Consider the following 27,015-nt stretch of genomic DNA (forward strand, 5'->3'; position numbering starts at 1 on the left):
GAAATGTCACGTATTCCCGATTGAACAACAGTCACAAAAACTCAAATGGTTGTGCACCTGGTAGACTTTAAATGAAGAAGAAAATATATAAATGGCTTTGATCCTTATTTTGAAAAAAGAAAAATCTTTAAGCTGTATGAAGAAAACAACTCATTGAAAGAGACATCCACATGAGGGCCAATTATTTATCTGACAAGACTGGAAATATAAGAAACACATCAAACACCTCTTCATTTTGATAAACACATGAATAAATAAAAAAAAAATAGATTTCCCTGCTTGAATTTATGATGACATTTATTTCTTTTTAGAAGTGGACTCAAAATTATTATGTAGGAATGGTTTTGAGTTCCTGAAATCCATCATCAACAGACCAAAGTGTTAAGTTATGTGAGTAATTTGTGTGAGTGGTGTATGAGTGTATGTTTTAATCAGGATGTGGTTTGTTGGTTGGTGAGATTGTAATCACTGAGGTTACACTGCAGGAAACACTATTGCTCATCCCTGAGAGTAAACATTAGCCACTAGATGGTGCTCTTGTCCTGTTCTGCCCACACAATGATCCTCTGATCCTCCCAGAGCAGGACTGAACAACAGGACCATGAAGATCGAGGGATCAAATTCAGCAAGTAGGGAAAAAAAAAACATTTTCAGAAGGATTGTGGAATAGGGGGAGGAAACCTTGGCTTTATTTTAGGTAAACAAAATAAATAAATTCAAAAAGGACAATTGATGAAATCAGGCCCTAAGTTAAAACCTGCTGTCACATTTTTTAGGTTATATTTGGGGTTTTTTGCTTTAAGACAACGTGTGACAATTGGAGAGAGACACAGGAAGTGTTGGGAGCAGAGTGTGGGGGAGGACATGCAACCGAGGGGCACAGATATGGGATTTGAACCAGCATCCACTGCATCAAGGACTGTGACCTCTGTCATGTTGTATGTGTGCTGAAATTGCAGGGTCAATCCCATTCCCCTGTTATCAGATTCATACTTGAAATATTTTTCTGCTTTTGAAGAATTTCTACATCTTGATCATCACCTTCATCACACTTTACATTTTCATACCTTAGATGAAGGATTTGTCAAGGTGTATAAAACAACTCTGTTTTGTTTTTTATTTTGACTTTTACTCTGTTTACTCAGATTATTATTATTATTATTTTTGTGGTTATTGAATGCATAAATCAGAACACAATTTTAAGAAGGTCATAGGAAAAACAGTAGATATAGTTTAACTTTTAGATTTCTTTTTAGGAACAAACATATTTCCATCTTGATGTTCTGATGCGAGACTGATGCGTTTTTTTTTTTCTTATTTAATGAAACATATAGACATATATATTGTTATTAGTTGCTGAATAACAACCTGTCAAACCCTTTTAACGGACAGACTTCCTCATTTCCATAGTAAGCCCAAAAATGGATAAATGAATAAATGAATATGTTCCTTTCCAGCTCTGTAAATCATGACACCAAACAGATTTATTTAGATTGTTGTTGCATTGTGGTTCCCCACAGTGTTAGATGCTGTCTGTCCACAGAGAGGACGTCACTGCTAAAGCGCTGAGTCATATGCCAAAGCCATCTGAGCTGTAAGACAATTAGGACTAAGAAGTGGCACACAGCAGCATTTAACTGGAGACGCTGCACTGATACCAGCGAGACTAAAAGGGTTACAGCCAACAGAAACCTGCTCCACTGCCGGTTTCCTTCACAGAGGAGATCTGGAGGAGGGTGGGAATGCAAAATAGGTCAGGAAGTGATGTAATATTTCTCTCTATAAAAAAAAGAAGAAGAAGAAGAAGCAAAGAATGATGTTTCCTGTTCTTTACAAAAATGCTCAGACTGGGTGATTTTTGGAAACACCTGAAGGTGTGAAAGAGACCAACACCAATAAAATGAGACAAGCACTCAGACATTTTCACATTCTCCAAGCCCTGTCTGAATCTGCTTTTTTCTAAGATTGTTCACTGGATTTTCATGCCACTTTACTGACAGTTATAAGACAATTTATAGAGCTAGAAACAGGCAGGAGATGGTGAAGAGTGACATGACCAGGGCTGAGGGGGATGGAGCCTCTGTACAGGGTGTGCAACCTGACTGTTGAGCTAGTCCTGGTGCACAAAAACCTCCTCAATTTTTGAAACCATAGTAAAGAAAGTGGGTGCCTCTACGTGGGACTGAGTTGGAAAAGTAAAAGTGAACTTCAGGCTCCAAATAACATCATGTCAGTGGACGGAGTTAGCACAGGATCACAGCAGGAGACAACAAAGGCAAAAGACTAAATATGTCTGAGTGACACTTGACTGCAGCAACAAACACAAATCAGTCCAACCCAAGTCTTTATAAAACAGTTCCATATTTATTGCAAAATATTTTTGTACAGAATACAACTGAAAAAACATCAACAGAGGAGGAATGGACAGTAAGGCCAACATCAGAACTCCAAGAGCTGAACTGTACAAACACCAAGAGTAACATTTGCTGCTTTTATAGTGTTTTTATACATAAATTGTTTCCCGCCCTCACAGCCGCCTCCTTCAGAGGGACAAAAGAAAGAACTCAAACCTCTTCCCCATGTTTCCAAAACATTATTGCCTTTTCCTGTAAATCCATCGTAACTCAGAACACCATCGCACAAACCTTTGAATGTTGAAATTTGTGTAAGAAACTTGTCCCTTGATTTATAATGTCTCATAAAATATAAATATATATTTGTAAAAAGCTCCAAACAATATGGGACTGATAAATTTCTCAAAGTGAGCTTTGCATCACTCGTCAGTGAAGACATGAGGATGTTCAGAGCTCTACAGCTTAAGATAGGATGCTAACACCACGAACTGAGTGTGCTGAGTCAACACCTCTGAATTTTAACGAAATCAAATTTGATGTCTGCTTTTTTAGTTTATTAACACCGCTGGAATAATTGAACCCTCGTTTGAGCTCCGAGGGGTTTAGCATAGTGTGTCTAGATAACTTCGGGCGTGCATGCCCATGCACATCCTCATGCGATTTGGCACTGATGTAAAAGTTCTTTCCTCAAAGTAAACCTCATGTTTAACACATCTCAGCTGCTCCATCTCCATCCTCTAACATCTTTTTTTTTTTTACACGTAAAAAAAGGCAGAGTGAGACAGGATACATTTTTTTTCCCCGACATTCAAATGTACATCTTTAACATTGGCTCTCCCAAAATGTGGGATCGAAAAAGAGAAAACTAAAGCCCTCCTGTCTCTGGAAGTTTATCTTAGAAAATAAAAATTAAATAAAGATTAAAATAGTATTTTTTTCTTATATGCATAAGCCCTTCAAGAAAACACATCAACACATTAGAGAGGGTGAAGATGAAGTACAATCCAGAACCAGAGAGGAGAAAAGGTGGAGGGTTATCTGACATGACTGGACCAGGAAAGGCGACGTGGAGCAAGAGGTGCAACACCACTACGTCATGATTTTGCCCTTCAGATTCTTTATCTTACAATACATGTGGTGGATAAAACACAAACACAAGTATTCCTCTTTGAACCGCATGCTGGTTATCGTCTCTACAACCGACAGATGTGGTCTCCGGACACAAACAGGCAAACCAACACACTGCTCTCTGATCCAACACAACAAAAAGAGCTGATGCTGCGTCTGGGAGGCGTTTGATAAAAATGTCAGTACTTGTTTCAGAAACTTCTGCAAACATTTGTTTCACGAACAAGAATGATACTTTGAATCTGAACAGAAGGTTTCTTCTGCTGATTTCAGAGACTGTGCACAACTTTTGACCTATTTTTTATGAGACCCTTCACTTACAAGCACTCCCAAGCACTGTAGCTTTGTAAAGCTGGCCGTGTGTGTGTCTCTGTTCGTGTGTGTCTTGAGGGGCGGTCATTAACTTTTATGGATATCACAAGTGCTTTCCATGATTTGATACCCTGAGTAGAGGACATAGGCTTGGGGTGAAATTCAATACAAACAAAAGCGTTTTTTAGTCGAGTAAACACCAACTGAAAAAAAGAACATTACTACATAACACCACCTTTCACACATAAATAAAAATCTGTACTTATCGGTACATTAAAAATCACAAATGTAACCGGAGAGAAATAAAACACTGACGACGACAAACCACCCTTGACGACAGTCATTTTCAGCTTTACAATATGCATATCTTCATGCATATATAGTGTGTATTTCCCCCTTGCATACAGGCGAGTGGCTGGGGACTATATAGAGAGCCTTTAGTTATACCAACTCCCTCTGCAGAGACTAACACTGGTTATTAAGAGATTGGTACAAATGAGAGCAAACATAATTCACAGGACAGGCCGAGGGTCGAGAAGACAGGACTGTTTCTGTGCAGCCGTGTAAACAGAGGAGGCCAGACAGCCAGAGAGGATTATGGGTAACAGACATCCACTTAAAGCAGCAAAGAGAGGACAGATTACAGAAGGTGGAGGCTGAGCGGGCGTGAGGGACAGAAGAAGTGGGGGACCTTTTCCCGCCTTATCACTCACAGGCTTTTCAGAGCGGCATCATCACCTCAAAAGTCCTCGCCTGTTTCCCGTCAGGGCTCGGTGGACCATCAGCTCTAATTCTGAAGATTACCCAAGTCACCGACATGTCCCTGTCTGTGCTGATCAAGAAAACGTAACAGTGGACTCTCAGCGATGAAAAAACACAGCGTCATGTAGTAAAGTTTGAGGGGCGTGCCAGGAGCAGGAGGGTGTGACAGGCAGATAAAGGTCACAGGATCTTCAAATGTAACGGCTGCCCTCCCACTTCACCCTGGTCCCCCCTCCGACATCCTCTTTGGGTGTTCAAGATCCGAGAGGACAGAGAAGCTCAGACGAATAACTGTATGCGCTCCCTGATGGTCTGCCGGCAGATGGGGCAGGTCTTCAGCGCGGCGCTGCAGTCGATGCAGGAGGCGTGTCCGCACTGGAAGACCAGCTTGATGTGGTTGTCGATGCAGATGGGGCAGGTGATCCGCTCCTCCATCTGCCGGTAGCGAGACTGTAGCTGCTCCAGCAGGTTGTGCTGCTCTGAGTTCTCTGTGCCAGGGCTGCAGTCCACCTCCGTTTGGTCTGTGGAGGATGAGGAGGAGGGTCAGCATCATGAAACTGGAAAAACTGCCTTCCAGAGTTCACCTCCTCTTGTGCCACTCTACTGCTGTTTCATATCGGTGCTAATATACAAAATTCAAAGCTGTTTCCTGCATCAACTAACCACAGAATATGTCTCAAATTATCAGACATCCAATTGTCAGCTAATCCCAAACACTGATGTTCTTTCATCTCTGGTCCTTAAAACTGGAGAAGTGGTGAGTGTAAAGATTTGTCAGATGGAAAAACACCAAATAAAAAAATGACATTACGTACATACCCAGTGTTTTTCTAGCTCATCATCAGAACTGGATACATGTTTTAATAAGTGTTTTTTCTTTTCTAATAAAAAACATAAACTACATTTGACAAACAGAACTGCTAATATCCTCCTTTAGTCAATCCCAGACGACCTGGATCAGAAGCGTCTTCTTACCTTGTCTAATTTTCTTGGTGATTGTGACTTGGCATTTGATGCATTTCTTCATTCGATGGGCGCACTCTGCAAGACAAGGATGAGGTCAGCATGGAGGAGCAACGGATATACAATTCAACCAAAAACAAAGGCAAGGCATGCAACGGGTATGGTCTGCACCTCAGACAAAGTAACATTTTTCCTCCAGAAATCATATCTTTATTTTGCTTGTCTGAAAAAATGGAATTTTGCTGTAAACAAATTCCAGTATCACTGGTATACTGAACAATACGACACTTCTTTCAAGGCAACAGTTACTAAACACAACCCTTATTCCATGACTGCTTGTATACACGACAGAGAAGCAGCTATTGGCTGTCCCATAAGTCACTAAATGACGTCATTGGGTAGTTTGCGTAATGAGCTATTATAATTAAATTATCATGGACAGTAATACATTTTATGTTTTTTTTTGCCCCTGTGGAAAAAATATGATGGTGAAATGAGATTTGGTTTCTTGCAAAAAATCCACTTAAAAACTAGACAAGCACTTATTGATCGGTGCAGATTTCCTTGATTTTGGGGAATTGATGATCAGCCGATCCTTACACATGACAATGATCTTATATACCTCCAGGAAGGACTGACAGCCAGCCATTGTTGCTTTTTGCTCTGAGTCCTAAAACTCAGGACACTTTATCAACATAAAGATTTTATTGTTTAATTGATTATTGATTTCATTGTTCAATGATTTTCAATGAAATAAGATTGGAACAGTGAAGCTATACGCTGTCAGTTAAAAAAATAAATAAATAAGATAACGGTATCAGCCCAAATCGGTATCAGCAGGTCAGGCTTTTTAAAGATCCGTGTTCAGTGATCAGCCAGAAAATTGTGATGCATTTCTTCTTCCACTAAAAAACAAGTGGATGTAAATGAACCAATGGACTGCCAACTATGCAAATGCAAAAAACACAGAAACAACTGCCATGGGCAAATTGAGATAATGACATCCTAAGATAACATATATCAAATTGATTAAATATAGGGGTTAGTTAAGGCAGTTTTCAGTATCAGTGATAGCCAAACCTGTGATAGGATTTAAGGTTGTATGTCTATTAACCATGGTGAGTCTAACGCTGTGGAATAAATAATACTGCCAAGATGTACATGAGCCACTCATAAACTAGTTAATGCATGTTGAGGAGCTCAAAGCATCCTATATAAATAGTTATTGACATTTAAAACACTTAGAATTCTTTCACCCTGAGTGTTGCATTCCTCTGATTTTTCACACATTTCGGTGGTAACAGTGTGACCCTTCACCGCCACTTGCTTCATCACCCTAACCCTCCTCTAACTCCAAGCTCCCACCCACCTTCACAGGCCACGCTGTGCTGGCAGGGACAGAAGAGAACCAGCAGAGCCAGTTCAGAGCAGATGAGGCATTCACTGGGCCCTGGGGGTGTGGGAAGAACCAGGTTTGTCATGGTGTTTGGTGTAGTGTGGACCCTCCGTAGGCTGGCACTGCTCAGGCCCTGACCACATGTGATGGCCTGCAGACGCTGCAACCTGACAGACAACACACGGCTTTAACCAAACACCATAAAGATCAATACCAATACATGTGACGCTCAGTGTTCCAGAGGTGTACCTGTGTTTCTCAGAGAAGCTCTTGATGAGCTGCGTCATGGTGCTGTCTGCAACCAAGTCCAGAGGACTCTTGCCCTTGTGGTTGGCGTAGTTGATGTCAGATCCCTCCTGTGCTAGAAAACAAGCGATCGCTGCCCCGACACTCAGCTCTGTGTTCCCAAGAAGACCGGTAGCATTCAGCTGTGGACAAACATGAGGATGGTGCGAGGAATCAGAGATGGGAAAACAAAGGAAAAGAAGAAGAGCTGGAGTTAGAACAAACAGGATTTTGATGCGGGCACTAATCTACAAACATGCTGTTAATGCGGATAAGAAGTGAGGATAATTAGCAGCAGAGGACAGGCCTGATTATAAAAAAAACAAAAAGGTAATTGAATTAAAACCAACACAATCCTGCTCAGCCTGAAACATAAACCTAAATCTGATCAACACTGAGGAACTCACTCAATAACTCATCTGCTGACAGTGGACAAAACAGCCCTGAGCACTTAAGTCTAGCCACCTACGAAGGACCCGCGTTTGTGTGTGTGTGTGTGTGTGTGTGTGTGTGTGTGTGTGTGTGTGTGTGTGTGTGTGTGTGTGTGTGTGTGTGTGTGTGTGTGTGTGTGTGTGTGTGTGTGTTGATTTGGCAGGTGCCCAGGATATTAAGTAGAGGCTGCAGTGTTTGCGGTCATGTCGGCTAGAAAGGACATTCCTCAATGATATCTACACGCTCTGATGTAACAGTGATAAACTGAAAGTGCTCAAAGAAAGACGCACGAGTGAAGGTTTCTAAAAAATGAATATAAAAACTTTGTAGTCTGTGGCTTCTTTTGTAAAACAAGATGGAAAAAAAAATCTGATGACCTTCAGCACATGCTTAAAGCTGCTCTTATCATCTCCTCTGTTAACAATGGCTCATTTTATTGTGTATAAAGTGAGAGGGGTCAGCAGTTAGACCCCTTCCTGCCCATGGAGCAAAGATAACATTTGCAGACAGGAGGGTGCTTTGATTCGTGATCAGTTTGATCCTCTATTAGTCAAGTTTTTACCATCAAATTTTTTTTTCTAAATATCAATATCTTTGTCATTTGATTGGTGCTGTCCTGCCAAGCTCTCCTCTAATTTGTCCCTTCTGTGCTTCTGTAGAAAACATGGCCATTAAAGCGAACTGCCTCTGTAGACACTTATTTTAACAGACCTATGAGTATTACATTTCATTTCTAGCCCATGCTACTAAATATTGAGCAATGTAGCTTTAATATCAAATTTCCTTCGTCACTTTTAAGAAAGTATTTCCTGAATGTTTCAGTTGTTTTGTTTTTAAATTGCTCTGATTTTCTCAGAACAACACAGAGAAACAGAGAAAGCTTCGACTAACATGAGAGTTTCTTTCAGTGCGCTCCTATCAAACTAACTTTCTCCTCACCTAACCAGTATCCTGCCCTGTTTACACACTAAAGACCTTTGTCCTCAGTTAACCCTTTACCTAAAGACTTCTTTTCCCTCTTCCAACCTTTCACTCTTCATTGAACTAATACAGCTAGCTGCTTTATCCAAGATTAACCCTTGATTGTAAACATTTCATTTACTGGCTCTGTTTTTGTTTACCATACACTCCATCAAACCTTCAGGTCTTAATTCAACCTGCAGTAAGTCTGTGTTTTCCTCCTTGAGACTGCATTAATCCATTTAACCCACCTTCAGCCCTCAGCTACCCTATGAAGTCTGTTTACCCCTCATTGAGTCTATATTTACTCCTGGTTGAATGTTTAAACGTCTCTTGGTCTCCTATTTGTTGTAAACAGTCTTATTGTAACCTTTGTTCGGTGGAAACACACTCATCTCTGTTTAGCTAAGACTTGGTCGCACGTACCAAGAATTCAGCGCTGATGTGTAAAGAGGTAAAGAGCTGCAGTCACCTCAGAACACCTTCCAATCCTGAGTCAGGTCAACAGGACCAGAAAAATACCAGCTAAAAGTCTAAACCTCTGCTCCCGCATGTTTCTGGTTGGCAGCCATAATGTTCACAAGCTTGCAAAAAATTTGTAGAAAAGTAATGAGTATTAGTGTACATTAAATTATTGCTAATTGACAAAGAAATGTGGAAAATGAAGGCTACATTTGTCAAGATTTGTAGGCTTTTCTGATTAAATCAAACAAAATTAGAAAACTAAAAAAAAAAAAAAAAATTCAAATGTGTTTGTTGGTAGATTTCACTGACTGACAGAAACTTGAAAGCACCCTGATTGTTTTCTTATCTGACGCTCACGCTCTGCTAAAATCAATAAATCAACATGTTTTCTCTGCTGGCCCTCACCCTGCAGTAGAGGGATGTGGATGAGCAGCCCTCACTGCTCTCCTCTGTGCTGCTGGTTCCCACCGCTGGGCTGAGCATGATGTTGGCGAGCTGCGGGCGGAGGAGAGCAACATGCATGGCTGTGTCGCCGTCCTCGTCCTCCATGTTGACATCGGCCCCCTCATCCACCAGCAGCTGCACTATCTCAGTGTGGCCCTGCGTCACCGCCAGCTGGAGAGGGGTCTGGTTGCGGTTGTTGCGGATGTTGATGTCACAGCGTCCCTGTAAGGGAAGAAGAGGAAATCAAAGATAGGTTACTTTTCACTAGAAAACATTTTGGGGTTATCTTAAAAACCACTTGGCACAGATATTGAGTGGAGATAACAGTCGCTATCTCTCAATTAGCTGAAGTTTTGGGCATTTAACCAAAATCCTAAGAGCAGAGCTAAAGAAAGAAAACTTGAGGACGGATTTTAAGGATGGCGATTTGCTCCTGTCTTGAACTCACCTCCTTGATGAGGATCTCAGCGACGTCTCGGTGGTTGTTGAGGGCAGCCAGATGCAGCGCTGAGAATCCGTCCTCCTTCTTAACGTCCACCAGCTGCCGTGCTCGAGCCAGGATCTTCTCTGTGGCCCTGCCGTCAGGACAAACCACACAAGACTTAATCAGGCACAGAACACAAAAGTCTTTCTGGCTAATGCTTCAATTAAACACACTTATTGCCTTAATAGTTCCCCTGGGTCCTTTTTTGTCATCTCTGGACAAAGAAGGGCTCAGAATAAACCAGTAGTTGGATTTTAGGGCTGGATTGTTTATCAAGATCTGATCATGGCATATAGTGGTTCTTAAAAGGGCTTAAACATATGACATCAAGTATGAAAGTAACAGTAAAAGACATTATCAGCTGATATTTATTTGTAAACAGTGCTAATGAACTAAACATCTTAACCTCAATAAGGGCATACTGGACAGTTTGAAAGTTTTTACCAGAGCTTTTAGCTCCTATGCTCCAAAATACTTGGAATTAACTTTGAGCCAACAGCACTCATACCACTGTCACAATTCAAACTTTATTTCTGATATAGTAGTTTAATAGTTTTTGCTTTAATTCTTAAGTTTCTACAACTCTACAGCATTTTCTTTTACATATTGAAGTGTAAATTGTTGCCCTTAAACCACATCATTTATGAACTGCATGTTTCATTCTGGTTTCTTCACAGTGCTACTTCCTTACCGCCTCTGATTATTTGAAACTAACTGGTTTTATTTTTATGAGACACATTTTTTGCATGCGACACTGTTGCTAATATGGGTTTTTCCAGGATCGAAATGTAATAAATGATGATGCATGATGATCAGCATATCTGTGAAGATCCATATCAGGTTATCGAGTTATATAATATGAGCTCTATTACAGCAGAGCTGGGGGAAAAACATTGAAACAGCAGCAGGATTCACATGACAGGACAGAATCATCATCCTGAATTTTCATTTAAGACCAAAAACAGCTCTTTAAACAGGTTCTGACTCACTGTCTCACGACTTAATAAGCCAAGGTGGGCAGTGTTGCTGATGTAATAAAGAATCACTTTATCCTGATATAATCGTTACCTTGTGGGGTCAGCTACTCTGTATTTCTCATCCCTAATTGAAGTGTTGTGATCTTTGTTGCTAAGCCTATTTCTATACCTTCGTTTAACCTCCATATTATAAACATGAGCCACGCTGAACAAAACGACAGAGCATAAACAACAAACCCATTTGCAGACTGCATAACATGCAGAAGTATAAAGCTCTAAAGTTCACATTATCCTCTGCCACAGTGGACTTGGCATGAGCCGCAGCTGCTGCAGAGCTGCTAACAAGCTGATCTAACAAGAAAACACTGAGGCACCACAGGCGGCCGCTTCTCACTAAGTACAGCCGAGCCGCCTCCTGATGTTTCTTTAATTCTCACCTACCTCTGAATGTTACAGGTCAATTGTTGCTTGAAGCTCTGAATAATATTAGATTCCTCTCATCCTGAGAGCTTTCAGTATTATTCCATGTTAGACCAGTGAAGACTATCACTACTGGTGCAATTAATACTTCAACTGAAAGTCAGACACTAAAGAAAAGAAGTGGTTCAACATTTAATGGTTAAAACTACAATCCTCCTCTTTTTTTTATCCTACACATGGGGTAAACACTGGGTAGAGGTGTAGTTTTTCTAATAATGAAGGCCCCATTCTGTCAGCTGACACCATTACAACTTTTTTTGTTTGATGCAGCGGGTCATTGCTGCAGTGTGAGTCCGGGCTGCCCTGTCAGGTTGTCCTCTGCTCTATCGCTGAGCCTGCTTTATGACGTGTGAAACCGAGCAGACAGTCTTCCTGAGCAGCCAGGAAGCTGGCATGCCACCATGGAGGCTGCGGTGCCACATGACCCAACCTCGGTGAACATACGAACAAGACTCGATTGAACTGATAAAAGCATCATATTAATGAGACTACACCCTTTGTTCATCGTTCTTATTCTTTATTCCCAGTACAGATTCACTATTCTATGACATGAAATCTATCATAAACTCGACTTTCAATTGAAACTCCAAGGTTTCTGTATCAGGCTGTAACGAATGTTCCATGACTTGTGAAGGAAATGTGAAAACTTTTTTGTGTTTTTATAGTTTTGAATGATACAAATGCCAAATGTAAAGCCTTTGCAAGCATTAATAGCATACTGCTGGTAATTTTAACTGAATTTCAGAAGGTGAGACCTCTAAGAGCTCCGAATGTGGGCTTTAAAGGTCCCATATTATGCAAAAATCACTTTATTAAGTCTTTTAGTGAAATTTGTGGGTCTTTGGCTTTCCTCCCAGCCCACAAAATGTGATACTTAATGACAAACCTGTACTTAGTGGTGCTTGTGAATGTAAGATCCTGACCTAAAACGAGCTGTTTGGAATTTCCGGGGTTTGCTGACGTCAGCGAGTCCTTTTTTTTCAGGAGCAAGTCTGACCTGATTGGTCCACCGGAGCAAATACCCCCAAACCCCCTCCCCGCCCACTTCCCTCCAGCAGTGGGGGGGGCTGTTTTTGGCTGTAAACAGCCACATAGTTCCATGCACAAGTTTCTCATCTCAGAAGAAGACGAGACTAAGTGGCTAGAGTTCATTTATGAGGGAAATGTTCCAGCTACACTCAGTAAAACTGTCCACGTGTGTGCTAGTCACTTCACGACCGACTGCTTTTCCAACTTTGGACAGTCCAACAGGGGGCTAGCGAATAGACTGGTCCTGAATCCAGGCGCATTAGCGAATAGACTGGTCCTGAATCCAGGCGCATTACCAACCATCCACCAACAAACCTCTGACCCTGGAAATGTGAGTATTTTAAATGCTGTGTGCCGTGGAGCAGATGTAAGAGCTTTTCCTCAGTGTCCCCCCTGTCTCTGTGTTAGCTTCAGGATGCTAACTGTAGCTGCGGTTAGCCTGTTGTTTTAGCCTGTAATGTTACAGTAACCGAGCTTCGCTGTTTTCTAAACATTGTGCACTCGGAGCTCGTGGCGCCGCTCTCAGTGACGTTGAAGAGTGGGGCGGTATCAGCGGTGGCTCATTTACATATGAAGGTCACGCCCACTAAATCAGAGCGTTCTGAACAGAGGGGCTATGAGAGGAAACAATGGAAACAATGCTGCTGTGCTTGATTTATTGGCTTTTTGGACCAAAACATGTTACTACCATTTCATGAAGACATCGGTGATCCATGTTAAACTGCAGAATAGAAGCAGAATATGGGAGCTTTAAAGCACAGACACACATGGGTGGGATCTCCTCTGGGAGTTTTATACAGACTAAGGCTGATGAGGAGACTTTATGTTGGAGGTCATTGGTACCTGCAATGCAGCTCCGTGGGTGTGTGTGTGTGTGTGCGTATATGTGTGTGGCTAGTGTAGGTATTGACTGAGGGAAACACTGTCCAGAAGCACCTTCACATCCCAAAGTGCTCACCCTCACAGATCTTCGGTGGACATACCCATGTGGTGTTTGTCACCTTTGTCCCCACATCTCTCTGCTTTATTTCCATAATCGTTACTCCTGTGTGTTCATGAATATTCAGACTTTGGCCAACGTCTGGAGGCAGTTTGCTCACTCAGGTTTTCATAGACAACAGCTAGAGGGTATGAGCTAGAAGGTAGAGCAGTTTTTTGGTGAGTAAAGTCATGGTTTGGTTATTTTTGTATCATGTTGAGTTAGCAGCATGCTTCTGATAAAGGAAAAAGAAATGTAGCAGAAAGAGGAGTGAGTCTTTGTGTCTGTTTAAAGAGAGTAAGCATTGTTTGAAATCTATCTGGTGTGTGTCCCTGAGTTTACATTGTATTGTCAAAAGGTGCTATGCAACTCCAAAAAAGACAAGGATAAATAACAAAAGAGGAGCTGGACGAATGGGTGGGATAGAGGAAAATGTTGAGGAACAAAAGACATCTGGGGACAGAGAGGACAAGCAATAAAGCTCCAAAGCAGTGGTTTTACTGGAAAGAGGCAGAAACCCAGCCAAATAGTCTTCTTTTTTTCTTAACAAATACAGTAAACAGACGAACCATCCTGTACGTTCATTTGCTTCTTTTGCCCTGTAGAGAAGTCAGGAGGAAATCTGGCTTTTTGCCTTGTTTCTTTTCCTTTCCCAGGACTGTTTGTGAGCTTGGCCTCTTGCCCTCTTTTTCCATTTCCTCACAGTAAATAAATACCAATAAACAAAACATTCTCATCTTTCTGTCACACACACACACACAAAAAAAAAAAAAAAACAGAGAGCCACAGCTGCTCGCAGGAACTCTAAACAACGTCCTTTTGGAAAAATATCTGCTTTTGCTGATGCACTTTTGCTTTTGAAGCTGCGGCCTGTACAAAAAAGAAGTGTGAATGGAAGAGAAAACACTACAAACGTTATCGCAAAAAAAAAAAAAGGATTTAAGAATTTTCAGTTCAGCCTAAAAACTGACTCTTATCTTAAACAGAAGATACACTGTTATGCATGTCCATTTTTTATTACAGTTCTACTGAAGCCAAAACAAACTGAAAATCACTGTAAAAAAAAAAAAACTTCACACCACCTGGACTGTGTCATTAAACTGTACGCCTCTGATAATGATATACACTCGAACTGGTGAACCGAGCTAATCCTGAAAACTGTAAATCCTGCGTCTCTGCTCTTGGCAGGGAGGTTAATGTCAAGCTAAATGAATGCAGCGCAGTGCAGCCTAAACTCCCAACGCTGCACATATGACACTTGCCAGAGCAGATTGGACATTTATTAAATGAGTGTCTTCTGTGGCCTCCACCGCCGCTCTTTTTCCCCTCTCACACACAGTTATTGCTTTCCGACTGTCTTCTTTTTCCTCTTTTCATACGACATTTGTCCACGTATTGTGGGCTTGACATTATTATTTGTAGCAGGATGTTTTTCAGCGTCTGCACAGTAGGAGCCATAAGCAGGCCAGCTGATGAAGTGATGTGGAAATGTGAAACTGGGAAGTAAGGATTTAGCACTGGAAAGATGAATCCACCTCTGCTCAGATTGACTGTTTTAGTAGCTGACAGACTGGTGTAAGGAGATGGTGGAGACACTGTAGAGAAACAGTACTCCATTCACAGCTTGAAAAAATTCAACTGATGGCATTAACAGAGCTTTGGGATATAAATTTCCAAGACGCTTTCCATCAAATTACATAAAATATATTTAAAAATCTCTGAATGAAGTGGCATTCCTTCAGGGAGGAAATTGATGGTGATCCTGGTGTTTTTCATTCTTGCTTCCTTTCCTTCATGTCACCTCTTAAAAAAGGGCCTGGGACAATTTTCCATGACATGATTTTGTTATATTTGGGAAGGGAAGTTCATACAAGGTCGTAAAGTTCGGGAGCAAAGAAGCAGAAACCTCCCCACGGCAAGGCAAACTTTGACGCTCTTTGAAAAATGTGAACACTGGAGACGACACTCAGAGCCTCGAGGAGACTAACTCTTGTATTCATTTTTCAAACTGGTGTTAAAACTTTTATTGTCTTGATGTCATTGGAGGAATCTGCAAAACTCTGGCAAGTTGGCAGATCGTGACTGCACTAGGAAAGTTTGACTTTTTGTCTGAAACATGTAAATTCATCATTGGTTCAGGAAATATACAGAAATCCTGTAGAGCCAACAGGATACATTAACATTCGTTATCTCAGTTGTTGAGATGATAAAGAGCCTTTATGGATCAAAAGCTTGTTAAAGAATCCTACCTCTACGATCTTCAAATACATTTTTACACCCATTGAGATGTCTTCCTACACTGTTTGCTTTCTTTCACATAACCTACCTTGAAAAAAAAAAAAGACTATGAGCATGTCAACTTTTCATAACTAAATCTGTAATATAATCAAACTTCTGTCTGACAATCTGATGGTGGTGCTGCATATCAAAGTCCTTATGGGGAAAGAAACAATTTTGACTTAAAAAAAAAGAGAAAAAAAGTGACCTAAGTCCAACTCATAGACTATGGAACATGGACAGAGTCTCCCTGGCGTCACCCGTCTGTTTCTGAAACGGAAAATGAAACACACTAGCTATAGCGGCCATATTAGAAGTGGCAAGGGCTTTGCGTACAGTTATAGGACGCCTGTCGGTCACGTGACCCTGAGCTGTGCCTCTGATTGGGCAAGCTCGAGATCTTGTTATCCTTTTGAACGGCTGAGTTAGAAAAAAGTCCACCACTCTTACAGTGTGTGCTGATATTAAAATTAGCGACTCAAATAGAAGACGTTTTTTGAACCAGGCTGTAAATAGGTTAATTTCTGCTTTGAAAACAGCTTTTTTTGGCTTGGTGTGAATGTGACTTCTGGTACTTCCAGAGCCAGCCTCAAGCGGACACTTAAGAAACAGCAGATTTTAGCACTTTCACATTGTCTCATATTCTTAGACCAGAGGTTGCCGCTTGGTCCGACTATGAAAAATACTAGCTGGGATATCAGACAAGCTTGATTATATGAACCTTACTTATCAAGCTGACTTTTCTGAAAAAGACCACAGAGAAACAAATCATTTTAACATCTATTAAATAAAATCATGTTGGTCATGTGGTCTATCCAATGGATGATCCGTTCAGTCATAAGCTTAACTTAAATTGTTTCAGTAAAATACTCAAACACGGATTTCTTTACATGCTTGTTATCTTTGGATATTATCCTGTATGACACAGCCTGACAGCTGTGCTCAACGTGTATTTTCATCCTCAGGTGCTGTATGGGTGAGTGACAGCTCGTCTCTTTTATGAAGTTTTGACTCACCTTACAGAGAGGCAGACTGTCCAGTATTTCAGTATTTGATTTGTGCCTTAGTCTAGCAAAAAGTATTAATCTATTCAGAGGACGGAAATCTAATTTTCAGAGTCATTTGAAGCATCTGATTTGTTTCATTCCTTGGATCAAAGTCTTATTTGCATATGAGCGTCGACTGAACAGTAACCTTAATGAGAGAAAAAAGGGCGTCCTCATGATCGCCTGCTCACAAAAAGCTTTTACTTCTGGTTCTGTCTCTCCTCTCTCTTTCCCTCCACATTTCCAGGCTATTCAGGGTAAGTGGGGGCTGATGTGATGCAACGTGAACAGAGGAGGACTCTGGCACACCAAAAAAGGAGCCTGAGTTGTGTTTGAGGGATGAAACCTTATCAATGTGAGAATGTTTTGTAATGTTTTTCTTCTCTGCCTGGTCAATGCCCGCTCAAGGCTCAGTTTGAGATTAAGCACCTGCAGTGTCAACCAGCCTAAAACCAACACAGCCAGAGGACAATGAAGCCTTTGTGACAGGTGACAGGTGTCAGTGAGGCAGGATTTAGCCTCCAGCACTTCAGTCTCCAGTAAATGCAGAAGCTAATCTTTCACCAGGTCCCCATTGTTTCCCACGAAAGAGCAGATAGTACTTGGAGCAATTTTAGGGGGGGGTAATGAATTAAACTTTGTGATTCTTTCAAATGGAAGCTAAATTTTCTTGTTTTCTTTTTAATGAAGACAGTTTGACGGCGCTGTGGCACTTTTAGTCTCTACAGTTGTGAAGGTTCAATGTGAGAAAAAACATCTTGAAAAAGTGTAACAGTTTGTTTTTAGTTTCTCCAAAGTTTCATCCATTCGTTGATCTCAGGCGCTGCATGACTGAGGAATGACGACACTAAAACTTGCAGGATGAGCGTGTGCACAGAGAAATGAGGATGCAGAGGTTAATGTAGCATTTTTGGCTGATATTGACATCCAGCTTGCTGACAGCAGCAGAAGTTGTGTGGGAGATGAGCTCGATCGGTAGCAGATAGTTTTGAGAGATGACCTTTGGGTCTTCATTTGAACACACAGGAGAGATTCCCACACACACGCCTCAAACCATCACTTCCACTGTTACACATAAAATGCACACACGCAAAGCTAACAAGCTCACATTATAGGAGAGTGCCTGGCTTCATGAGAAAAAAACGGTATGGAAATTATTCTATTAACAGTTATTGGTTCTTTCTTTGCCATCATGTGATCACATTTATCACTCAGTGCGAAGCAAAAACTACCTGTGGTTGACTGTTGGAGCAAACAAAAGTACCATAATGCAGGGTACAGAGTAGAGGAGTTTGAATTTGAACTGTTTCCTTCTCAGCGGGTTCCCTACACTTCACCATTTTTAACAGGAGTGATAAATTTCCAACTAACTCACTTTTTTCCCCAAATTTGAGCTACTAGCTTGGAATACATAGAGTAGAATAGCACACAACCACAGAAGCTCATGTTTTCTCTGTTCACGGGTGAAAGTTCATAACTGTGATTTGACTATCAAAATATAATGATATGCTTTATCATTTTCTGCTTTAGTACGGTAACAATTTACTTTAGAGGAACGCAAATTTCATTACACTTAGGTAATAATTACACAAAGTTTTTTCTTATTTCTTTAAAATTACCCCCAAAATTTCATGAGAATTTGGTGAAAATTAGCACATAGCTTCAGGCCAGATTCTGTTTTGCAGTGCGCCTGTACTCACAGTGTCTATCACAATCAGGTAAGGCCAATTTACAACCCCACTCTTGATGAATATCACACCTGAAGCCTTCAGTTGTATCATGTAAAACATTATAGGCTTTAAAGGTTTATCATTTCGCATGTGATCTCAATTATGCATATCAACAAACTGGGTACTTAAGAACTTGGTGAAATTGAATAACAAATAGCAAACTATGAACTGCTTATTGGGAAATTGAATTATTCACTGAACATTTCAAAGGTAATTATCAGAGGAAACAATGAAGCTAACTTCTGTTTTCAAGAACAAAGCAGCTATTTATCACCTGCTTCTCTGGAAACAGCAGGAACGTTGGGTTAGGTCTAAAAGCATTTTGTGGTGGGTTGTGATTTAATTTCAAATAAATTATTTGATAATCGTCACTTTCTTACCTTGCAAATTGGAGTAAATTAAAAAGAAACTGGAAAAAAACAGTAACCTACCAATTGTAAATTGTGACAATAAATTTGGATATTATTTAAAGGAGTTGTGTGCTAATTTTAAAGAAATAAGAAAAAACGTTGTCTAATTATTACTTGAGTGTGATAAAATTTGCCGACCTCTAAAGTAAAGTGTTACCAACAGTACTTGTAAATATTCATGGATAACAAAAGTATTTCTGTTTTAGCTTTAGAGACTAAGGATTAAATATTAAAGAGCTTTCTGATGGACTAACCACTAAAGAAACAACAACACTTTTTCAATCAAGCATCCCTGCCTAGAAAAAATAAATGAAAGAACTGTAATCCTGTCATTTTAAGCTGGACGCACTTATTTTTCTGAGTTTGCAATAAATATCAAATAAGAATGAAGACTTGCTCAGTCATGGACGAGGGAAGCATCCACAGATTTATGTCATTTAAGGAGAGCTCAAGAAGAGGTGATATAAAGTGCTATATCTAAATAGGTTTCAGCTAAGGGTTTGACCATTGTTTCAATGAAACGACCAGCTTCATATGTCTGATTTCAAATTGGTAGACTCAAGTGTGTAGCTTTAAGATTTCTGTGATGTATGGGGAAAAATATTATACAGAGTTATTTGATGTGTGATGCTTGCATTAAAAAAAATAATTGCAGTACGTCTCCATCAGAATCCAAACGACGTCAATAGATGCAGTGGGGTAAAAAAAAAAGCTGCATTTTTAAAAAAGTCACTGAACCTTTTGAGGTTTCACTCGTTACAACCTGCACAGCAGCCGGGCCACCAACCCAGCTAAAAACACTGTAAGAGAAATGTGAGAACAGGACCTCCACTCACAGTTTGTTTCCTTTGAGGGCAGCGTGGTGCAGCAGGTTGAAGCCTCGATGGTTCTGTTGGGTGAAGTCAATGTTGGGTACCAACACCAGAATCTCAATGATGTTACGGAAATCTTTAGCGATGGCATCATGGAGCGGTGTGTCCCCGTATGAATCCTGTTGGAAACACAATAAAAAAGGTTTGTTCTCAGTGAGTGAGGCTGTTCACACACTGGGCCTCGACTAGTTCTGCAGGTTTTTTGAGTCTTTTCATGAAGCTTGTTGAAACATGACACAGCAAAATGTCAGAACATCATTATAAATTTGTTGTGATGGCACTTGAATGAATCACAGTGTCTCATCAAAAGGGACCAAGCAGTTCAACTTTGTTTCTCCAAACTGCATCATTGATCACTGAATAGCTTGTGTTTGTGACTACAGAATGATCTTAATGAATAAAACCCGTTATTGTTCTGAAATCTTGCCCATGTTTACTACTTGTGGGTCTATATTTGTAGTGTGCTTCGAAGCATTCTGGTTGTTTCAGGCACAAACAAAAACAAACTCTGGGCGGCTACACCATGCTTTTAGACGAGTAGCTGCTCTACTCAAGCAGAATAATGTGCAGTGAGTGAATTCCAGGCCTGGTTGCGGGCATGTCAGACAGTCCGGAAACACAGTGAAGAGACACAAATGAGGCTGAGGGTCAAAAGTAAAACTGAGGTCGCACACAAAGAATAAATATTTGAACTTGTTTGTTTACAACAGCTTTTAAAAGCTAAATGTTTAGTTACTTTTGACATGGGTATAATAAACACTTTCAGAGCAGAGCACAAGTCAGTGGACATACCCTGAGCTACTATACACTAACTCTAACCAGAGGACCAGAGGTGCCTTAAAAATATAATTTTGTGTCATACAATTTTGAGGAATGTCACAAAATGTCAGCACAAGAAAAGTGCCAAATCATAAAAATATACAAAAAAAACATAAAATAAATGAGCATCAACAGGATTGGGGGACTTGTATGAAACTAAAACACAACACCCTGCCCCAAGTACTGCTTTCAGGTATTGTGAGACCAAATGTATCACTTGGGACATTGATTTTATTACATGTCATACTTCAGGATATTTTACAGAGTTACTAAATTGTACATAGAGTGTTTCTTTAATACCATTGCTGCACACAACAGTTAACATGGTGTCAAAAGAGTCTTACATTCACGGACAATTTTAAAACCATTGTTTAAGTTGTTAACTTACTCTTATTGTACTGCACAAGTAAACATTTTGTAATTTAGGATTTCCTTTAATAGTTTTTATACCTCTTTGAAAATGCTCTTGTTTTCTTGAACTGGGGGCTGATCAACACAACCTTACAACGTTGCACTTGTGGTAAGAAAATGTGCAACAGTCACATTACAGTGGGTGCAGTGTAAGTGAAAAGGCTGGACACACGTCACAATGTCACCAGTTTGTCAGTTTTCATGATTTAGCCTAGCTGACGGCACAGACACACCAGCTAACTCTTGAGGGAAGGATTTTAAGACAGTATGCTCCAACTTGGACCAGTGCCTTTGAATGTTGTGGGCACACATATGGACCACAGAGGCCAGTTCAGTGTTTGGACATTTTCCCGCAGAGGACAGTGAGTCAAGCACATGTAAAACACACTGCATTTACGTGGTATCAATTCACTTTTTGGGTACTGAGCAGTCCTACATTGAGAATAACTCTGTGTTGTAAGTATTTCACTTGTACTCTAATGTCTTGATTTGTTCAAACATGCTATTTTTATCTTCCTTTGGATGCTTCCTTTATTTGTTTGAAGAAAATTGAATTACCTTTGAGTACAAAGAATCCTGTTCAAATAAACTTGCCTTCGCCTTAGTTACACATGACGCACATGTAAGCAAAAGCACAACACAGAACGAGTTCAGTCGATCAGTCCAGATGAATTAAAAGAGATAAATAATAAGTGATAAAAAAAAGTTGGGGAAAGAGGAATCAGCAGACATCACAGGTCAAAGTTTTGCACTTGCTCTCACCTGAAGATTCACGTCAGCTGAGTGTTCAGTCAGCACTCGCACCACGTCAGTAAAGCCCTTGTTCACAGCGATATGAAGCGATGTGCACATGGAGTTGTTCAGGAGGTTGACATTTGCCCCTTTGCTTAACAGCAGCCGTGCGATCTCCGCCTGATTACTGCACAAAAAGAAACCACAAACAGATTATCCTTCACTGTCATTTATTTACAACAAGTGATTCAAGATGTCATAGGCGTGCTTTCAATTAAGGTAGTTTAAACCAGAATACCACATCTAAAAACGCTTTTTCTGGAAACACACTGGGAGCTAAACAAAGCTTAAGTGTTGCATGCTAAGTCAAACAAACTTCATCATTTTTGAACCCTGCCATTTTGCCCTCATTGTTTACCACTCCAGCCAGTCAGCAGTTCAACAAAGTTATTTTTAACTTGTATAAACTACACAGACGATTTCGTCAAATGCTGACTTCCTGATTATGTGTTAATGTGGTCAGGGGAGGGGATGTGGGTGGCTGATTAGACAACACTCTAATGCTGTCACTTCTGTGAATGGATTATCACATTACGAGGAAGGAGACACGCAAGAGCTCTTATCTACATCTGTCAGTCTGCCTTCAGGATTTTCTGGAAAACAGAGCAGCATGTTGACACGAACCCAATAATTTTGAGAGCGTAAGTGCACCTCTTCACAATTAACTGGCCATGAAGGGCAAAATGAGTTCTTGTGTCCTTACCCAAAGGCAGTGTAGTGCAATGCCGTGTCTCCATCTTCATCCTTGACCTCAATGGAGCCATTGGCCTGCAGCAGGGCCTTCACCACCTCCATGTGACCTTGGTGGGCAGCGACCTGCAGTGCGGTCTTGCCTTGGTTCTTTATATCCACCTGCCAGGAAAACAAACGTGGACGAAGATTCATTAGAGATGATGGTGGCCTGGAAACACTGAGAGCTGAACACAGACTGGCTGGAGATAATCCCAGCATGATCAACAGCGATGTTCGTCATACATGTACACATACAGTTTAATCCTAATTAGTGAAGTACTTAAGACTGGGAAGAAATGTAATGAGGTTCACAGCAAAATAATTGTTCTTACCCTGCTTGGGCCAAATATAAGTCTATATTTATATTTCTCCACCAATTTACAAAAAAGACAGATACTTTTCAGACATTATTACCTCCGCCAAGGAGGTAATGTTTTTGGGAGTGTTTGTCTGTAAACAACATAACTCAAAAACCAACCAACAGACCTTGATGAAATTTTCAGAAAATGTTCAATATTGGATAAGAAAGGGGTGATTAAATTTCAGAGGTGATCTGGATCACCGTCTGGATCCAGGATTTTTTTATAGGATTCTTTATTATTGTGAGATAGGGCTGTTTTCACCATATGTAAATATAACTCCATGATAAATGGTTGGATTGCTTTACAAAACAATACAAGACAAGGTCACCATAATTTCTGAAAGTACGATCCAGATCCCGGAAATATTCTGGATACTAAGATTCAGAATATGAAATATGTACTGGCTCATCATGATTTTCAACACTGTCAGGAAACAAATTATCGTACAAACCTGCAACTAACACCAAATTGTAGCAGACAGTCTGCTGAAAGGGAGTATAACATTAAAGTAGGACTAAAGTGTTGGTGAAAATCATAATATGCTTGGCGGAGGTCTGCGCTCTCTGTGCTTTTCTAGTTTTATATATTTGAGTTGCTAACATGTAAAGATATTTTTAGAATCTGATGAGTAACCCACTCTGTTAAGGATGTAGGTATTGGTAAATGATGAAAACTGTTATTCTTTGTGTTTTGGAAAAAATCATTTCATACTTTTATTCATTTAGTGCAGGCTGACTCAAGATAATCAGCATCTACATCAAACTGCAACTGCACACTTGAGCCTTTACATCCAAACTTTCTTCCACTAACATACAAATCACAATGAATGACTTGCAAAGTCCGGTGTTTGGTGTGTGTTTTTCCTGCGCACCATGTCAGTCTGGCCTTAGATTTCCCCACCCCCTAGCCTGGCGCCCTGGTGCGAGCTCTTGGAACGAGCAGTGGACTGCAGCAAAGAGTGGTGCACTAACCTTGTCAGGATACTTCTGCACCAGCTCCCGCACTTTGCTGGCACTGCCGTGTGCTGCCTCAATCACCAGCCGGCTGGGGTTGTCCTGCTCCGTGGACTGAGACAGCAGCTTCTCCAGCACTGAGATGACAGTACCTGAACAGAAACACAGGCAGATGGACAATAGGATTAATTTAGGTAATCAGTTTAATGTGAACAACATGATCACAACCAGTGTCAAGAGGCTTTCAAAAGGGCCAAGCACACACACGTCAGTTAAAGCTTTTGTCAAATCTGAGCTCAATGCAAAACCAGAGGAATGAGTCAAAATGTCCCACCATGCAGTGTGTTGTGTCCCCAAACACACAGTCCCAAACACACTCACACAAATAAATCAGTTGTCAATCTCCTAGTCGCTGAAGTGAACACATGCACACAACAGATTTGGTCATGATTAAAAGGCTGCTGAAATTATGACAAATGTTGGCTGAGCTGCCAAAGCCTTCTGCTGTCAACATGCAGAATCATGACAAGCCACAGGAAATGACACCCTGTCCACACATCGCTGAAAAAGAAAACAGAAAGGGATGGTTGTGACTGTGGCCATGAGAACGGCTGCTGTTGCCTGGGTGTAGAATCATGCATAGCTGGAGAGCAGGGAGGAAAGAGTGGATGAAAGCATGCAGAGGGTAAAGCTGGCGCTGCAGTGTTAGAGATGAGTCCCCTCGTCCCGGCAGAGGCCTTACTTCCAGATTCGTTGGGGTTCTCAGTTGTCATTAGGTTGGCGTCCACTTCGATAGGCTGGGCTGCGAGGCATGCTGGATTGAACGTCCATGTCTGACCACCAAACGCCACCCGTAGGTCACCATCTGCATAAACTTTCAGCACTTTCCCCACCTGCCCAAGAACCTGGAGTAAAAACAAAAAGGAAGTGAGGCAGAGAAGGGATCTTAAACTGAGCTGACAAACAACAAAAAAAGGTTTACATGGATGAACACATTTGATGATTCTAGCTGACTGGATTCAACACTGGGTTTATACCTGCAAAATTCCTGCACCTCTTAAAAAAAGTTGAATATAAACCAGGCCACAATCAGGAAGCTGTTCTAACCTTGTTAACTTTCTCACATACTCCCAAGTTTTTAGGAAGTAGGTCACTCTCAATCTAGAGAGATGTCTGCCAAAAGGAGGCTTTAGTTTAGTAGATGACACAGTTAGCATAGCACTCACAAACGGGAAGTAACTTAAAAAATACAAGGAAACACAAGTGAGAAAAAAAACATCACAGAATGTAGATTTGGTCAAGAAACCTTGAGTAATTAAAGCCAAGTTTTCAGACACACAGACCAAACTTCTAACCAGCCCTGAGTGAGTCTGGGAGCTATATTTTGTAATAGTTTATATACTTAAGTAGAAGCACATCAACATTGGTTATAACTTAGTTATAAGTTTAAGACCTAGTTAAGCCACAAGGCTCTTTCTTTATTTTTTCATGATAACTGCAGCATGTGTCTCAATCCACATTTCTGCCTAATGCCCTTAAATCTAATGTTTAAATATGAAGAATATGTATTATCAGGCTAAATGAGCATACAGGAGCCATGCTGTCCGTCCACTCTCCATGGCCGGCCTGCAGTCTCTTCACGCTATCCATGTCCTCCAACACTCTCACGAGTTCTCCAACTCCAAATGTGTTCACCTAAAGGAGGGAAAAAAGTTCAGTTGGTTACCAAATGTATTAAACTCCACTTGTTTAAAGAGCTTCTCTGTCATTGATACCTTGGTGAGGGCCCCTGGATGGAAGGTCCAGCGGATGTTGTTGCTGTACTGGACTCTAACATCTCCTCGATCTGTGATTCTATGGACAGTCCCGATCCGGCAAATGTACTGCGAACACAAACAGACTGTGTCACTCTGGGTCTTTGTCTGCGATGCTGTGACCTTAACGTTCCCTTTAGCAGCTGTGATTTGAGAGTTGGATGCTCTGTTTCTTTTCACTCTGCTGCACGCCAGTGTCCATCTGAGCCGCTTACATAAATATTCTGTAACCCGGGTTCATGAGAACACGTGTTTTGACTTTGAGACTATGCTTGTCTAAAACATTAAGAGAACATACAACCGGCACAGCACAAAGGCTTCATTGTCAGGGGTGATTTTTATTCATACCTTTACAGTAAAGAGGAGCCCAACAGGGGAATATGTACAGGTATTATTGTCTGCTGAAGGGATTTCACTTCTGGCTTCCATACCTCTGCCATTTTGGGGTTCCACCCTCCGTGACCTTCTTGCATCTGTCGCAGGATGTCCACCTCCAAGAGACATTTGACTTTGTCCCCTTGTGTGAAGGAGTGGCCGTCCGCACTCTCCTGACGCTGCAGCTCTGCGTGCTCTCCTGAATGGACAAGTTTCAAGATCAAGTTCTTATTGTGCTTAGTAATTTTTTTGGCAGACTTTTATATTTGCATTGTTTGACTGTTTAAAAAATGCTGTGCAAGTAATGAAAAGTGGACTTTACTACAGTGCTTTTCTGGTCTTACACTAAGCACTTCTGACTAATTTCACACTACACATCATGTAGTTGTATGCACTGTCTATCCCACACTTATTAATACACTGACGGCAGGGGGCACTATGCTAAGTGCCCATCAGCAATTACTCAAAATCCCATTCATAAGTCGATAGTTATTATGTCCGCCCAGAAGGTTATGTTTTTGGGTGAGTTTGTCTGTTTGTCTGTGAACAATATAACTCAAAAAGTAACAAACAGATCTTGATGAAATTTTCAGGAAATATTTCAAAGTTTTATAGGGAAATACTGATTAAATTTTGGAGGTGATCCAGATCACCGTCTGGATCCAGGATATTTTTATAGGATTCTGTACCATTGTGAGATAGGGCCGTTTTCACCATATGTGTATATAACTCTACAATAAATGGTTGGATTGCTTTGCAAAACAATACAAGACAAGGTCACCATAATTTCTGACAGATGTAACAGTACGATCCAGATCCTGGCAATATTCTGGATACTAAGATCCAGAATAATAAAATGTGTACTGTGTCATCATAATTTTCAACACTGTCAGGTAACAAATTACGGTTCAAACCTGCAACTAACACCAAATTGTTGCAGTCTGCTGAAAGGGAGTATAACATTAAAGTATG

The 27,015-nt window shown here is 40.8% G+C and overlaps 1 protein-coding gene across 2 annotated transcripts in view; it reads right to left on the bottom strand.

The window, feature by feature from the left end:
• Positions 1–2,361: 2,361 nt before the first annotated feature.
• mib2 (MIB E3 ubiquitin protein ligase 2) overlaps positions 2,362–27,015 on the bottom strand; it is a 59,002-nt gene continuing 34,348 nt past the window's right edge. For both annotated transcript variants that reach the window (XM_074681382.1, XM_074681383.1), the window contains exons 6-19: positions 26,100–26,242; positions 25,630–25,737; positions 25,445–25,549; positions 24,597–24,759; positions 23,873–24,006; positions 22,511–22,659; positions 21,778–21,934; positions 19,750–19,904; positions 9,950–10,076; positions 9,463–9,723; positions 7,165–7,343; positions 6,889–7,082; positions 5,532–5,597; positions 2,362–5,077 (exon numbers count right to left, since the gene is read on the bottom strand). In XM_074681382.1, coding sequence (XP_074537483.1) covers positions 4,836–5,077; positions 5,532–5,597; positions 6,889–7,082; positions 7,165–7,343; positions 9,463–9,723; positions 9,950–10,076; positions 19,750–19,904; positions 21,778–21,934; positions 22,511–22,659; positions 23,873–24,006; positions 24,597–24,759; positions 25,445–25,549; positions 25,630–25,737; positions 26,100–26,242 — 2,183 coding nt within the window. In that variant the 3' untranslated portion in view covers positions 2,362–4,835. The remainder of the gene's footprint in view (positions 5,078–5,531; positions 5,598–6,888; positions 7,083–7,164; positions 7,344–9,462; positions 9,724–9,949; positions 10,077–19,749; positions 19,905–21,777; positions 21,935–22,510; positions 22,660–23,872; positions 24,007–24,596; positions 24,760–25,444; positions 25,550–25,629; positions 25,738–26,099; positions 26,243–27,015) is intronic.

Source organism: Halichoeres trimaculatus, unplaced genomic scaffold (assembly GCF_033239565.1).
Source record: "Halichoeres trimaculatus isolate MK-OKI-2021-1 unplaced genomic scaffold, fHalTri1.1 fHalTri1_scaffold_11, whole genome shotgun sequence".
Classification (NCBI taxonomy): Eukaryota; Metazoa; Chordata; class Actinopteri; order Labriformes; family Labridae; genus Halichoeres; species Halichoeres trimaculatus.